Here is a 14,931-nt window from a genome sequence, read left to right on the forward strand (position 1 = left end):
AATGTCTGGACTATAAATGCTTGTCTGGTAAAATGTCATAGGTTGATTGCTTTCATCTAATCACACTCTACCTGAAAAGCTAGGGAGGGGCCACCATCCAACATGTCCTAAGAGGGGAGGGTTGGTTACCTGAATACTACCTGAGTTCTGTTAGGAAGGATGAAAAGAGGAAGGAGTGTTGGCTTAACAAACAGCACTGTCTACTACAGTTTCCTAAACACTCTTTCCTATGCTACATTTCCTTTTTTCATATTATCAGATGGCATTTTGGAAAGGAGACTAAGCTGTCCAAAAGTCTTTGTTTGGTGAAGAATTATGTTAATTTTTCTTTTTTGGAAAATAGAAGACATAGGAATAAAATTTACATATTTCTAATAACAACAATTTTTAAAGATTAGAATTAAGTCATTATTGCCCAGGGAATGAAAAGATTTCAGAAGCATGAGGACTATTAGTACTTAAACAATTAGGCATTCACATATTTGTTTGCTATTTTATTCCATTGTAGTTCTATAAAAAGACCTGGTTATCTTTAAAGTTTCCAAAGAATTAGGTAAAATGCTAATACTCCTTAAGTGAAAATATTCATAAGTCAAGAAAGAAAGTTTGGTGCCAAGAGCTGAAACTATTGGTGTCTATGTTAGATTCAGTATTTCCATTCTAAAAATGGGTAGAAACTTTTCCCTACAAACTTCCTGTCTGCCCTCTTACCATTATTCTCCATAAATTATTTACACGTGCCTTAGTTACGTAAGGATTCAAGCCACACTCAGATGATCTTTTAGACCTCATTTTACTTCTAACTGGCAGGAGCAACAGAAATGATGAATCTCAATTCTCTATTCAAGAAATTTCCCCCAAACACTGAAATTGTATCTTTAAATTGTCTCATTACTGGTTGTAAAACCTCACCAAAGATCTCACATAGCTCAAGTAGCTGTGACTCATTCATTTAAGGGATTATTATTAATGACCTAATTACTCTCCTGAGCAGGAATAGCAAAGCATCTCAAGACTGAAATCAACCATTACTCTCTTTAGCACAAATGAATTCAATAGAAAAGATATTTTGAAAATCTAAAGCTTGATGAAATTATTACATGAGCCATAATAAAGCACGACAATTTTACATCTACATGATTTACTTACCATTCAGCATTCTCTAAAATTGGCTTGTAGATTTTGAGACTTTGATGTGTGCATTCTAGGAGACATTTTAGGACAGCCCACTTTCACTCAAAAGCTACACAAAATATACTTTTTCAAATAGCAAATGGACATGAACTAACACTATGCAAATTGCTATAATGTAGAAAATTGTTGATGGAAACAGCCAACTTTTTTCCATAGTTATGGGAGCTGGCCTACTGGATCTTTTCATTGAATCCAGCCTGGCCTCACCACTGGAAGCCAGAAAGATGCTGATGGATCTGTCAAGATAACAATAAAAAATTACTGAGAACACTTCAGGCAGCTGAAGGTGATTTGGTCCCCATGTGGGGAAGAAACAGATGATAAAGTGGAGGAGAGGTTTTTAGGTATGCCCTTTTCTTCTAAACACATTGCCTGGGAAGGCCAGTGCCTACCCCCATCACTTCTGGAAACAGACAAGCACCTGTCAACTGCTGAGGCAGGGAGAAAGAACAAGAACACCAGCATCAGAGAAGCACTACCATGGGAGGGCATCAAAAAATAGCTTTGATTTTGAACACTCCCCTGGTCCTCCCTGTTCCCTAAGGGGCGGATAATTATAATTCAGGGAGTCTATGTATTTCTGCAAGTACAGATTGTTTCACCAGAGGCCCTTTCCCCTGAGATGATACCCCACTCACCCACCACCTACCCTATTAGGATGGGCACAAATCAGGGCTTTCCCAAAGACTTATCACCAACCAATGTAGTTAATATGCCTAATGAAATAAATAAGACTTCTTAAGGATGTAACTGCTCTAAAAGAACAACAGAAATGGGCAGCCCTGGTGGCTTAGCAGTTTAGCGCCGACTTCAGCCAGGGGTGTGATCCTGGAGACCCAGGATCAAGTCCCATGTCAGGCTCCCTGCATGGAGCCTGCTTCTCCCTCTGCCTGTGTCTCTGCCTCTCTCTCTCATGAATAAATAAATAAAATCTTAAAATAAAAAAAAGAACAACAGAAGGACTTGTACCTGATGAAGCATAATTGGACACTACAACATTCAATAAACATATTAAGTATTTTCCCAAAGATAAGGAAGGATATTGGAGACAGGAGGTAAAACAGAAGTCACAAAGAAATCCAAATGACAACTCAGACAAAGCAAAATATAAAAACTTAAAAAGTCTCAGCAAATGAGTTGAGCAGCCTAATGAATTCAGCTGAAGAACCAATTAGTGAACCAGCAGCTATTGGAAGGTATTTGGAGGGTATCAGGAATAGAGAGAAGGAAAATATAAAATATAAATTAAGCAATATACAGAATAGAGGTATTTGATCAACATTTATGTGAAAAGAATCCTAGAAAGGAAGAAAACAGTAGAGGAGAAGGAAGAAATATTTGAGAGACCAATGACTGAAAGCCAGAGAAGAAAAAGACATGAAGCTTTAGGCAGCTGGGCTTTACAGAGTACAAAACAGACAGATAGGATGGAAAAGGGTGAGAAGTGGAACATGGATAGGTTGCAGTTAAAATTTATATGTAACAAAGACAAGGAGGAATTGTGGGGCTCCTGAGTGGCTCAATTGGTTGAACATCTGCTTTCAGCTCAGGTCATGATCTCAGGGTCCTGGGTTGGAGCACCACATTGGGGCTCCCTGCTCAGCAGGGAGTCTACTTCTCCCTCGCCCTCTGCCCCTCCTCCATTTGTGCTCTCTACCCGCCTCTCAAATGAATAAATAAAATCTTTTTAAAATAATAATTAGACTGATATCACACTTTTCAAGAGCAACATAATCTGCAAAAATGCTATGGAGTAATATTTTCAGAGTGTTGAATCGAGAATATTAAGCTATATTTTACTTAGTGTTTAAGTGTGAAATAAAGATGTTCTCAGATCTAGGAGTCTTTAAAAGGTTTGCCATACCTGATATTATTTGAAACATTCTTAGATGAAGTGTTTTAACAAGATGAAAAATAAGTCCAGCAGGGCAGTATGAGATATGTGAAAGAAGGCATTAAAAAAACTTAGTAATTTTATTGTTGATGAAATAAAAAACTTATGAAAAAAACCATGCTTTAGTAAAAACCTAGAAAACAAAATATAGCCTCAAAATATATACAAATATATCACTGTGGAGTAGGATGGTGGCAGAATGAGAGGAAGGTGAAAGTAGGTTAAGGTGTAGGCTAGGTACGCTCATTCTGCCCCTGGATCTAATGGGAGTCCCTCAGACAATACAGGTGAGAATGCATCAACAACACAGCATAACCTGCCAACAATAAGCACCCAGAGGAGTGTTCTCCCTTTCTGCTGGCCCAAGACTCCCTTTTCTTCTCAGAGACACTCAGTGGCCTGGCCTGGGGAAGCTCCTTTGCTCCTTGTGCAGTTCAGCTGGGACCAGTGAAAGCTCTTGTTGGAACAGATATCTCAAGCAGACAAACCAAACCAAACCAAACCAAACCAAACCAAACACCCACCTCCCAAGAAAACCATACATTTGCTGCAAAGGATCTTAAAATTAAAATGTAATTGGAGGGGTACCTGGGTGACTCAGTTGGCTAAACATCTGACTCTTAATCTCAGCTCAGGTCTTGATCTCAGGGTCATGGGTTTGAGCCCTGTATTGGGCTCTACGCTGGGTGTGGAGCCTACATAAAAAAAAAAAAAAAATGTAATTCTAACCATAGCCCTTAAAAGGAGAATAGGACTGTGTGATAAACCTAACTGGATTATTGCGTTCTAAAATAGAAGGCACTTATTTTAGAAGGCATTTAAACAGGACTCAGAATCTCCTAACATAATGGCCAGAATTTTCAGAATACAATTGACAATCCCTCAAAATATAAAAACAAAGGAAATCACAGCTTGAATGAGAATAAACAGTAGCTGACCTGAACATGGAGATGAGTTAGGTGTTAGAATCACATGCTGAGGATTTTAAAGCAGCCATCATAAAAAATGTTTCCATAGATGGGGTACCTGGGGGACTCATTCAGTTGAACATCTGACTCTTGATTTCAGCTCAGGTCATGATCTCAGAGATTGAGCCCCATGTTGGTGCTCTGTGCTCAGTAGGGAGTCTGTGGGATCCCTGGGTGGCGCAGCGGTTTGGCGCCTGCCTTTGGCCCAGGGCGCAATCCTGGAGACCCGGGATCGAATCCCACGTCGGGCTTCCGGTGCATGGAGCCTGCTTCTCCCTCTGCCTGTGTCTCTGCCTCTCTCTCTCTGTATGACTATCATAAATAAATAATAAAAAAAAAAAATTAAAAAAAAAAAGTAGGGAGTCTGCTTGAGGATTCTCTCTCTCCCTCTCCCTGTGGCCAGCCATCCACCACCCCCCTGCTCACATACATGTGCTCTCTTTTTCTTAAATAAGTATATAAATTTTAAAAGTGTTGCCATAAGCAATTACAAATTCTCTTGAAATAAAGGCAAAAAAAAGAGAAAATGTCAGCAAAGATAGAAAAGTTATAAAAAAAGAATCAAGTGGAAATTATAGAACTGGAAATACAAAAACAGAAACAAACACTTCAGTGGAAAAACTTAATAATACAGTGAAGATGACAGAGGTTAGAATCAATGAACTTGAGAAGAGAAAAACTGAATTAACCCAATTTGAACAAAAGAAAATGGACTGAGAAAAAGTTAACAGAGTCTAAGAGACCTGAGGCTCAATAACAAAAAATCTGATACATACCATAGGATCCAAGAAGGAGAAAAGGGGAGAAATAATTCATTATTTGAAGAAATAATGACTAAATACTTCCAAAATTAAGACACAAACCTACAGATTCAAGAGCTAAGAATGCTTCCCCCCCTAAAATAAATCCAAAAAAATCCATACCAAAACACATCAGAATTAAATTTCTGAAAACTTAGAAGACCAAGAAATAACCTTGAAGCAGCCAGACAGAAATGATATATTACCTATAGGGGCACATTAATTTGAATAATGGTGGATTTTTCACCTGAAACCATGAGAGCCCAAAAGAAATGGTACATTTTTCAAATGATGAAAGAAAACAATCAACCCCAAATTCCATATCCACAGGCAAAAAATGAACTTCAACCTAAATCTCACACTATTTAAAAATTAACTTAGAATGGATCTATCCATGGATTCATTTTTTGGGGCAAAATATATATAATAAAGGATGGTAAATATCTAAGCCTGGAAAAGTTGAACTAAAAGTCACTGTTATAATATCACACAAAATAGATTCTGGGGCTAAAATATTATACTAATATAGAAGGTCATCATAAACTGAAAAGAAGCAGTAGAAACTTTAATGATTGAAATATATATATATATATATACACATATATACATATATATATATCTCCAATACCATATATATACAATACCATATATATCCAATACCATAATCCAAAATGCATAAACCAATCAGTAGAACTGTGGGAAGAAATAAATGAATCAAAAATTATAGTTGGAAATTTAAAACACTCCTCTCAGAAACTGATAGATGAAACAGGCAAAAAAAAAAAAAAAGGCAAATGTATAAAAATCTTTAATAATATAATATGCCTTAACTGTAGATGCAATGAGTAGAACACTCATTTCTTTTGGATGCATGTGGGACAATTACAAAGAACCATCAAGTAGTAGATGATAATAGTAGGAACCTTAACTAATTTTATAGTTTATTCTTAAAAAAAATAAAAAATAAAGTTTATTCTTGATCATTATGCAATACAATTAGATAGCAACCTAACAGAAAGGAAGCTGGAGATTTAAATGAATTTAAAATGAGGAAAGACAATGAAAGCACTAAATGTAAAATTTGTGCGACAATGATGTTATAAATTCTGGAATTAAATCTTGTGCAATCACAGGAAATGTTAAAAATCAATAAGTTTGACAGTAGGTATAGAAATATTTGTTAAATTATTTCCTGTATTTCTCTGCATATTTAAAATATTTAATGACTTTAAAACTTAAACATGGTTAAAGTCTGACTTGGACAAAAATTTAGAGCTTTCATTTATTAGAAAATTAAAATGGCAAGAGAGGAAAATAAAAAATAAAAGGAAACAAACAATTTAAGCTTGAAAAAGGAAGCTAATAAAAAGATAATAGATCCAAAGAAATGAGAAAAAGGAAATAGAAAGATAAGATCAGAATTCAAGGAAATAGAGAACAAAAATCAATATTGAAGATTAACAAAGCAAAAGGTAGTTTTTTTTTAGAAAAGATTAAGAAGATAGCAAACCTCTGATAAGACTGAACAAGATAAATCAGAAAAGTAACTACACAAAACACAATGAAAAGGAGCATTGTCTTTACACACAAACACAAGTTGCCTAAAAAGATAATTTTTATAATTATGAACACACATTATAATACAAAATCCATTAGAAAATGAGTTGATTTCTATAAAGGAGATAATGGGTTAAATTGGACCCAAGAAGTAATAAAATTTTTAAGTAGAATAGAAAAATAAAGATATTGAAGTGGTAGTAAAATATCTCCTTCAATAAAAGCCTTAGAAAAAGCAAGTGGAACTTAAGAAAGGAATAAACAGACAAAGGGATATGAAAGGACAATTCACAGGAGAAAACCTGAGTGGCTATGAACCGATCCTAGTGGAGAGATGCAACCTTGAACAAAATGCCACTTTATGCCTGTCTGATTGGTTACAAATAGGAAGCTGGAAAATGAGTCTAGCATGTGTAACTAAGGACAATCACTACTAGTGTGTATGAGATTCCACTCCAGCTCTCTTGTTACAGGACATGGCTCAGAAAATCTTTCTTCTCTCTTTCTCTCTTTTTATTTTTTATTTTTTTAAAGATTTTATTTATTTATTCATGAGAGAGAGAAAGAGAGAGAGAGAGAGAGAGAGAGAGAGAGAGGCAGAGACACAGGCAGAGGGAGAAGCAGGCTCCATGCAGGGAGCCCAACGTGGGACTCCATCCCTGGATTCCAGGATCATGCCCTGGGCAGAAGGCAGACGCTTAACCGCTGAACCACCCAGGGATCCCTTTCTCTTTTTTTTTTTTATATTAGATTGACACATAACACCAACCGGGAAGCACACACCTCATGAATGTATGCCTGATGAATTTTCACAAAATGAACACTCTCATATAAATCACCATCCCATTGAGAAATAAACCACTTCCAGTATGCTAGCAGCCCTCTTTGTACTTCTTCCTGTCATCATCCCCTTTCTCCCCAAGGTAGCCATTGTCCTGATTTCTAAGACCATGGATTAGTTTTGCATATTTTCAAGTAGAAAATAAATGGAACCATAGTGCCTCCTCTTTATCTTTTGGTTTTGCCTAGCCTTATGTTTATGAGATTACCGTACTGTTGCAGATAGTAATAATTTATTCACCTTCATCTTTGCAGTATGATATTCCAAAAAATGAATATACACAATTATCCACAGATGTTTGTTTTCCCTCCCCGGTTTTGGCTGTTACAAATAATATTATATTATACAATTGATCTACATTATTCGTGGATTCTGTGAATTTGCCTACTTAGTAAAGTTTATTTGTAACCTTGAAATCAATACCTACAGAGCTTTCACTGTCATTCATACACATGCAGAGTAGTGAAAAATTTGAGTCATCTGATGTACATGTTCTCAGCTGATGTCAAGCAAGGCAATGCTCTGCCTTGTTCCAGTTCTCATATTACAAACAAGTGTCATTTTCATGGTCTACTTAGTGTCATGTTTTTAAAATTTTTGTACTTTTTTTAGTGATTTCACTATTTAAAATGAGGCTGAAGCTTAGCGAGGAGGAGCTGTCTAGTTCTCCTACAGGTAAGAAGACTGTGATTGTGCTGTGTGGGGAAAATAATGTATGTTCAGGCAGGAGTTATAGTGCAGTTGGACATGAGTTCGGCATTAGTGAATCAACAATATACTCTAAATAAGGTGTCTTCAAACAGAGACATACATAACAAAGTTATACATTGATTGGTTGATGAAACCGTTGTGGCCAGAGGCTGGAAGGAACTTAACCCTAGGGAGCTTCCCTGGGGAGCACCGTTCAGTATTGGCTAGTTTGGTGCTCATGGTGACTTTATAGAATATAGCTACTATGAATATGAGAACTGACAGTATATGCATTTCCTTGAGTGTATACCTAGGAGTCACATTGGTAGGTCTTAATGATTGACATGTGCTGGGTATTAGTACATCCATCAAAGAGATTTCAAAGACATTGTATTCATGTTTAGACTCACCATCAGTGTATGAGAATACTAATAGCTCTGTATCTTTTCTGACACTTGGTATTGTCAGATTTTCAGATTTTAGCCATCTTGTTGATGTGTAGTACATTGCATTGTGGTTTAATATGCATTGTCCTGATGATTAATGGTGTTGAGCATCCTTTTCATAAGTTACTTATTGGCCAGTTAGATGCCCTCTTTTGTGAAGTGCCTGTTCAGATCTTTGCCCTTTTTAAAAAGTGCATTGTCCGTCTCTTTCTTATTGACTTGTAGGAGTCATCATATATTTTCAAATCATTCCTTTGTTGGTTATGCACATTACAAATAATTTCTCCCACTCTGTGGCTTATAATTTCATTCTCTCAATGGTGTTTTTTTTGGTGAATATATGTCATGATATAACTGAAGTCAAACTTACCATTTGTTTTTCTTTACAGCTTGTCCTTTTCATATTTCAAAGATCTTTGTTTACTATGAAGTCATAAAGATATTACTCTACATTATCTTCTAGAAGTTTTAGTGTTATAAACTTTCACATTTTGATCTTCAGCCTACCTGAAATTGATGTTTGTATAATGTGAGCCAGTAATCATGATTTGATTTTTTTCCTATAGTGATATTCAGTTGAAATAAGTACAGTATGTTGAAAAGACTGTCCTTTTCCCACGAAGGACAATCATTGTATTTAATGATGTCTTTAATGATAATGTATCATTCTTACCCTTTTACTTGTGATCTGTTTGTATCCTTATATTTAATATATGCCTTTTGTAAGCAACATATAATTAGATTTTGATTTTTTATTCTAGTCTAAAATCTTTGCCTTTTAAATATATTTATTTGGGATCCCTGGGTGGCGCAGCGGTTTGGCGCTTGTCTTTGGCCCAGGGCGCGATCCTGAAGACCCGGGATCGAATCCCACCTCGGGCTCCCGGTGCATGGAGCCTGCTTCTCCCTCTGCCTGTGTCTCTGCCTCTCTCTCTCTCTCTCTGTGACTATCATAAATAAATAAAAATTAAAAAAATATATATATATTTATTTATATTTAATGTAAATCTTGATATATTTGCATATAAGTGTTTCTACTTTTACCATTGTCCCCATCTGTATCATGTTCATTCCTGTCTTTTATTGCTTTTATTAAATCAATACTTAAACAATTAAGTATATTTAATTTTTAAAATGCTCTATAGTATGAGCTTGTCAGTTATACATTCTTTTAACCTATTTTACAATTACTATAGAACATTGCATATAAATCTTTGACTTTTTAAAGTCTGATATAAATGAGCACTCTTTTGCTTTCTGGACAACACAAGGACCCTCCTTCTTTTTGCACTGGTTGTCATGTATTTTAATTTGACATATATTTTAGACTACAAAAGAAATTATTGCTGTTTTTTACATCCAAATGTACTTAGATTTAATCACATGTTTATGCTTCTCATTGTTTTTCATTTCTTTATGGATGTCCTTGCTTTCAGCTGGGATAATTTTCCTTTTTCTGAATGTGTTGCCAAGGAATTCTTTCAGTTCTTATTTCTCTGAAAATATCTTTATTTTACTTTTGAAGGAAATTGAAAATGATTGTATAATTTATAGATTGACACTTATTTTCTTACAGCATTTTAAAGATGTTGTTTTATTATCTCTTGGCTTCTACCATTTCTGTCACTCATATTATTGTTCCTTTGAAGTTAATGCTTTTTTAAAAATCTGGCTGCTTTAACGAATTTTGTTTCATCTTTGGTGTTCAGCAGTTTCACTATGATAAGCCCAGGTGTATTTCTTCTTTTTCTTAGATTCTTCCTGTTCTAAGATTGTAATGTTTTCTGAATGTGTAGTTTGATGTCCCTTGTCAAGATTTTAATGTCCTTAGCTAATATCTCAATAATGTTGTTTCTGTCTCAATCACTTTTCTTCTGAATTCATCATTTATAAACACAGCTTTAAACTAATGACAATTAATATTTTTAAGTAGCTAGAGAGCATGATAGATAATTTCAGCAGTGAACTAAAATGTAGAAAAGAAAATTAAATAAAAATTATTGAACTGAAAAGAAAAGTAAATAAAAATTATTGAACTGAATAGTAAATTATTGAACTGAAAATTGAATATGAAAAGTAAAGTAACTAAAATTGAGAACACAATAGATAAGTTGAATGGTAGATTAGACATAGTAGAAGGAAGGGTTATTAAAAGGAAGAAAGATGTCTAGAAAATATCCAGCCTGAAGCTGAATGTATGGGTAAAAAAATGTATATTTTCCTATAAAATTCCACATTTTTGCCTTTTCATAAAAAAATAAAAAATTTTTGAATATTGAGTCTATACTCCTTTAGTTGACCTGAGCATCTACAAGGTCTCCCTGTAGATGGATATGTTCTTCCTACTAGCCAGAGTCTATTCTGCTCTCTTGCTTTCTGCCACTGAAACTGCATATCTGTTGCTATGGTTTGTATTACCCATGCACTGCTTCACTCATTGACATTACTTGGGTGAATTGGTATTGGTAGGTGAATATGGCAGGGGAGGGACAGTCTAGGCATATGAAATAGCACATGAAAAAGTATTTAGCTGGGAGAGCTGGACAAGTCTGGAGACTCAAAGGAAGCCAGCAGGGCTGGAGCACAGATATGAGAAGGGGCTGTATTATATTGGAACACTGAGTCTGGAAAAACACACCAGATCTTGGATGTCTTTGCAGATCAAGTAGCTAAGAAGGACCAATAGTTATTTCACTGTTAACTTGATGATATCCAGATTTGGCCCCTCTATACCTTCTAGTTGAAACAATCCACCACTATATGAAATTAAATTGTTAATTGTAAGATGACTAGCTAACTTCTAGCCAGATTAAGCTATTGACTTGGTAGGATGATAGATCACTGAATAAATCTTCATGCCTTTGTTTCCCCTCTGTTTTAGCTGCAAGTGTCCACTGCTTGGAAAAGTGTGGGAAGCTGACTTGGAAGCTTGTCAGTTGCTTATCCAGGGCCTACAGCTCCAGGAGGCCAGGGGCATACTATCTGCAGAAGATGAGAGGCAGACAGATGACTTAGGGGGAGCTGCCTGTACAACCACTCCTGCCATCTCCCCCAGGCTCCACTCTGAAGTTGAGAAGAAGACCCCTTTGCAAGCCTTTGAAGATTGGAAGGTTCAGCTGAGCCCAGCTCTGTACTTTGCTGGCAGCGAACAGAAAGAGGTCTGTCCATCTGTGTAGCCTCAGCAGGGGCCCTACTCAGAGGGGTACTTTGAGGCCACACTCCAAATGGAAACAGTAAATATTGGGAGGGCAACTCACTGAACCATACAAACTTTTAACAGTGTTAATAACCCTGGAATATGAACGCAAAATAATGTAGAATTTTTGTGAAAGTTTAAAATATAGAAGAGCAAAAAGAATCACTTTTGACATATTTAGTTCTGTGTTGTAATTTAATGGATAGAGTTAGAATATAAATCTGGTATATAATTAATATATATATCACATATACCATATATGCCATATATCATAATTTATATACTATTATATATGACGTGATATTTAATAATGTATTTTGAATCTATATATCATTATTTATTAGAATATCTATTATTTATTAGAATCAAACATTCAAATATGTGTGTGTATATATATATATATATATATATACATATATATATATATATATATATACCTTTGTTTTGGCCTAGACAAGGTCATAATGGATATTTGTAATATGCTGTTTTCATTTTTTAAGAAAAACCTGGTACTTGACTTATGAGATATATATATATCACATATATAATGAAAATGTGGATTTATTTAACATTTTACTCCAAGGCTGACCTAGATTAACAGAGAAGAACTCCACTCCCCCCACCCACCCTTTACTCCCCTCCCCACCTCCCCTTCTCTTTCACTCACTTTCCCTTCCAACCTTAACAAGACACCTTTCAATGAAAGTTCTCTAAGCAACTTTTTTTTTTCTTCCAATTTTAGTACCACATCAGGAGGCTTTGGAGCTCTTTTTCTGGCCAGGTACTCAGGTGTTCTGAATTAAAAGGAAATAAAAGCCTGGTGAAACATGTTACTTCATGTTCATGGCTCACATTTGATATTAGATGTGCCCCTCCCGATCCCTGGGTGGCTCAGCAGTTTAGCGCCTGCCTACAGCCCAGGGTAGGCAGGTAGGGTGTGATCCTGGGGTCCCGAGATCGAGTTCTGCATCAGGCTCCCTGCATGGAGCCTGTTTCTCCCTCTGCCTGTGTCTCTGCCTCTCTCTCATGAATAAATAAATAAAATCTTAAAAAAAAAAAAAAAGATCTGTCCCCTCCCTAGGCCTTTGCCAGAAAGTTGCGCACCCAAGCAGGCCTGCCTGTTGTGTCTGTAGGACCTCGGTCTTCACAGAGCAGACACTCACTGACAACGTGGGCTATAGTCACTGCCTTCTGGACTGCTTGGAGAATTGATACTTGATCCTATATTTGAATTGAATAACCTTATGAGAAAAAAGGCTGTTGTCACTCTCTGAAATCCTGCTGGCCTCATAAATTAGGCTCTAAATCGAGCTATAGATGATCTCAACTTCTTTGTTAGCCAAGACACTGCAGGTGGCCACCAGCTCTGTTGGTGGAGTAATTGAAAATTTGCCACCTGTTACAGTTGGCCCACGGGAAAGAAGATTCTAATGTGGAGGGAAGTGCCACCCAAGCAAGGGGGGGTCACAGCCCTGGGCTGAAGATACTGTGGGCCCTGGGTCAGAGGCTTTGAAGGAAGGCTTGGCTGTCCACAGTAGGCTCCCTGGAGCTCAGTACCAGGACAGGCAGGAGTCAGGCCTGGTGTGTGATGGGGTCCGCTCGGGCATGGGACCCCTCTGGAGGTCAGGATTGATTCAGCAAATTCTACCTGTTGGAGGAGCTTCTCTCCTTCCTTCCCTCTTTCTGTCCCTCCCTTCCTTCCTTCCTTCCTTGCTGTGCCCTTGTGTCCCTCCAGGCTCTCTGGGGGATGATTATTCTTCCATAAGATTATAAGCACCTGCCAATCTGACTGTAGGAAAACAGAGCTACAAAGTAGGAAATGTAGGGTCAAGGATGAATAGTGTAGAACCCTATCACAGAATGATACTTGAAGTTTCTGGTGAAGAGGAAGACCAGACTGTAACCCAGAGAATGGGAGAGCTACAGTGGCTGCTTCTCTGAGCTCTGGGACCTCCAACCCCCACTCCCTGCCTCCAACCCCACCTCCTCTCCACCAACTGAAATGCTGAGGATTTCCCACAATTTTTTGCTGCTTTCTTCAGGATAGGAGAGACAGAGGGTATTTTAAAGATTTTGCTAGCTTTCACTGCTGTGTTCCTGTCCTGTGCCAGGCCTCAGCCCACTTACTGTTCCTGCATTTCTTTTCTGGGTTTATATTCACAAAGAAGGGTAGACGCCCTTTGTCAGTGGCAGAAATGTTAAGATATCAGGCTTAACATGGAAAGGGAAAGGGAAAAAATTATGGGAACAAAAAACAGATCAGTTGTTGCCAAGAATTGGGGTTAGGGGAAGAGATTGTTCATGAAAAGCAACATGAAGGAATTTGTGTGTGTGTGTGTGTGTGATAAAACTATTCCGTGTCTTGATTGAGGTGGTAGTTATATGACTATCTACATAGATCTATAACTTTATACCAGAGTGAATTTTATTTTTTTAAAGATTTTATTTTTTTAATTTTATTGTATATTACTTCACAAAGGCGATTACAGTTTAAAAAAATAACATCCACCTATTTAAGAGCAAGGGTATCGGGGATCCCTGGGTGGCGCAGCGGTTTGGCGCCTGCCTTTGGCCCAGGGCGCGATCCTGGAGACCCGGGATCGAGTCCCACGTCGGGCTCTTGGTGCATGGAGCCTGCTTCTCCCTCTGCCTGTGTCTCTGCCTCGCTCTCTCTCTCTCTCTGTGTGACTATCATGAATAAATAAATAAATAAATAAATAAATAAATAAATAAATATTAAAAAAAAAAAAAAGAGTGAGGGTATCGATGTTGGGATCAGTGAGTGGTACTAGGCTCAGGGCTATCAGAAGACAGTATGTATGGTGTGGCAAAGGAACCTAAAGCTCAGAGTCTCTGCTCTGACCCTAGTTAGGCCATGTGCAGGCTGCATTTACTCATCTGCTAAACAGCCCCCTTCCCACAGCCCCTAAATGATGACAGTAAAAACTATTTCATGAGGTTTTAAGGCTTTAAATAAAATAATGCATCTAAAAGTCAATAGAGGCTTAAGAAAATACATAGCAGAGCTTTAAAAAAAATTTTTTTTTGAGGGGACTGTCTGTTATCACTCTTTTTGGCAAATCACAGGTATCTCTAAGACCTTTCCAAACAATACGCCTGACTTTCTTATCAAGCAGCAGAAGAGAGCAATGAATGAGTGGGAGATAATCCCAGACAAGAAAGATTTAATAAAGGAAGAATCTCGTTTGTACTTAGATGGAGTATTTTCGACAAGCAAAGGCTCAGAGAAACGATAATCAAGGATCTCATTTAGAAGGGTGTTTAAGTTTTCCCTCCTCCCTCCTCCAGGGAGTCCTTGAAGTCTGGGGACTTGCGTGTTCATCC

General features: G+C 37.1%; 1 protein-coding gene across 8 annotated transcripts in view; it reads left to right on the forward strand.

Moving 5' to 3' along the window:
• The window catches only part of DISC1 (DISC1 scaffold protein), a 350,357-nt gene that overhangs the window by 310,676 nt on the left and 24,750 nt on the right, over positions 1-14,931 (forward strand). For 7 of the 8 annotated variants that reach the window (XR_005986855.1, XR_005986856.1, XR_005986857.1 and 4 more), the window contains exon 11: positions 11,272-11,548. Coding sequence is in view for 5 of the 8 variants with exons in the window: in XM_041749370.1 (XP_041605304.1) it covers positions 11,272-11,548 (277 nt within the window). In the remaining 3 variants the exon portion in view is untranslated. Of the gene's footprint in view, positions 1-7,866; positions 7,930-11,271; positions 11,549-14,931 lie in introns of those variants that run through there. The other variant, XM_041749372.1, reaches the window with a different exon arrangement.

The sequence above is a fragment of the Vulpes lagopus genome, chromosome 3 (assembly GCF_018345385.1).
Source record: "Vulpes lagopus strain Blue_001 chromosome 3, ASM1834538v1, whole genome shotgun sequence".
In the NCBI taxonomy this organism is placed as follows: Eukaryota; Metazoa; Chordata; class Mammalia; order Carnivora; family Canidae; genus Vulpes; species Vulpes lagopus.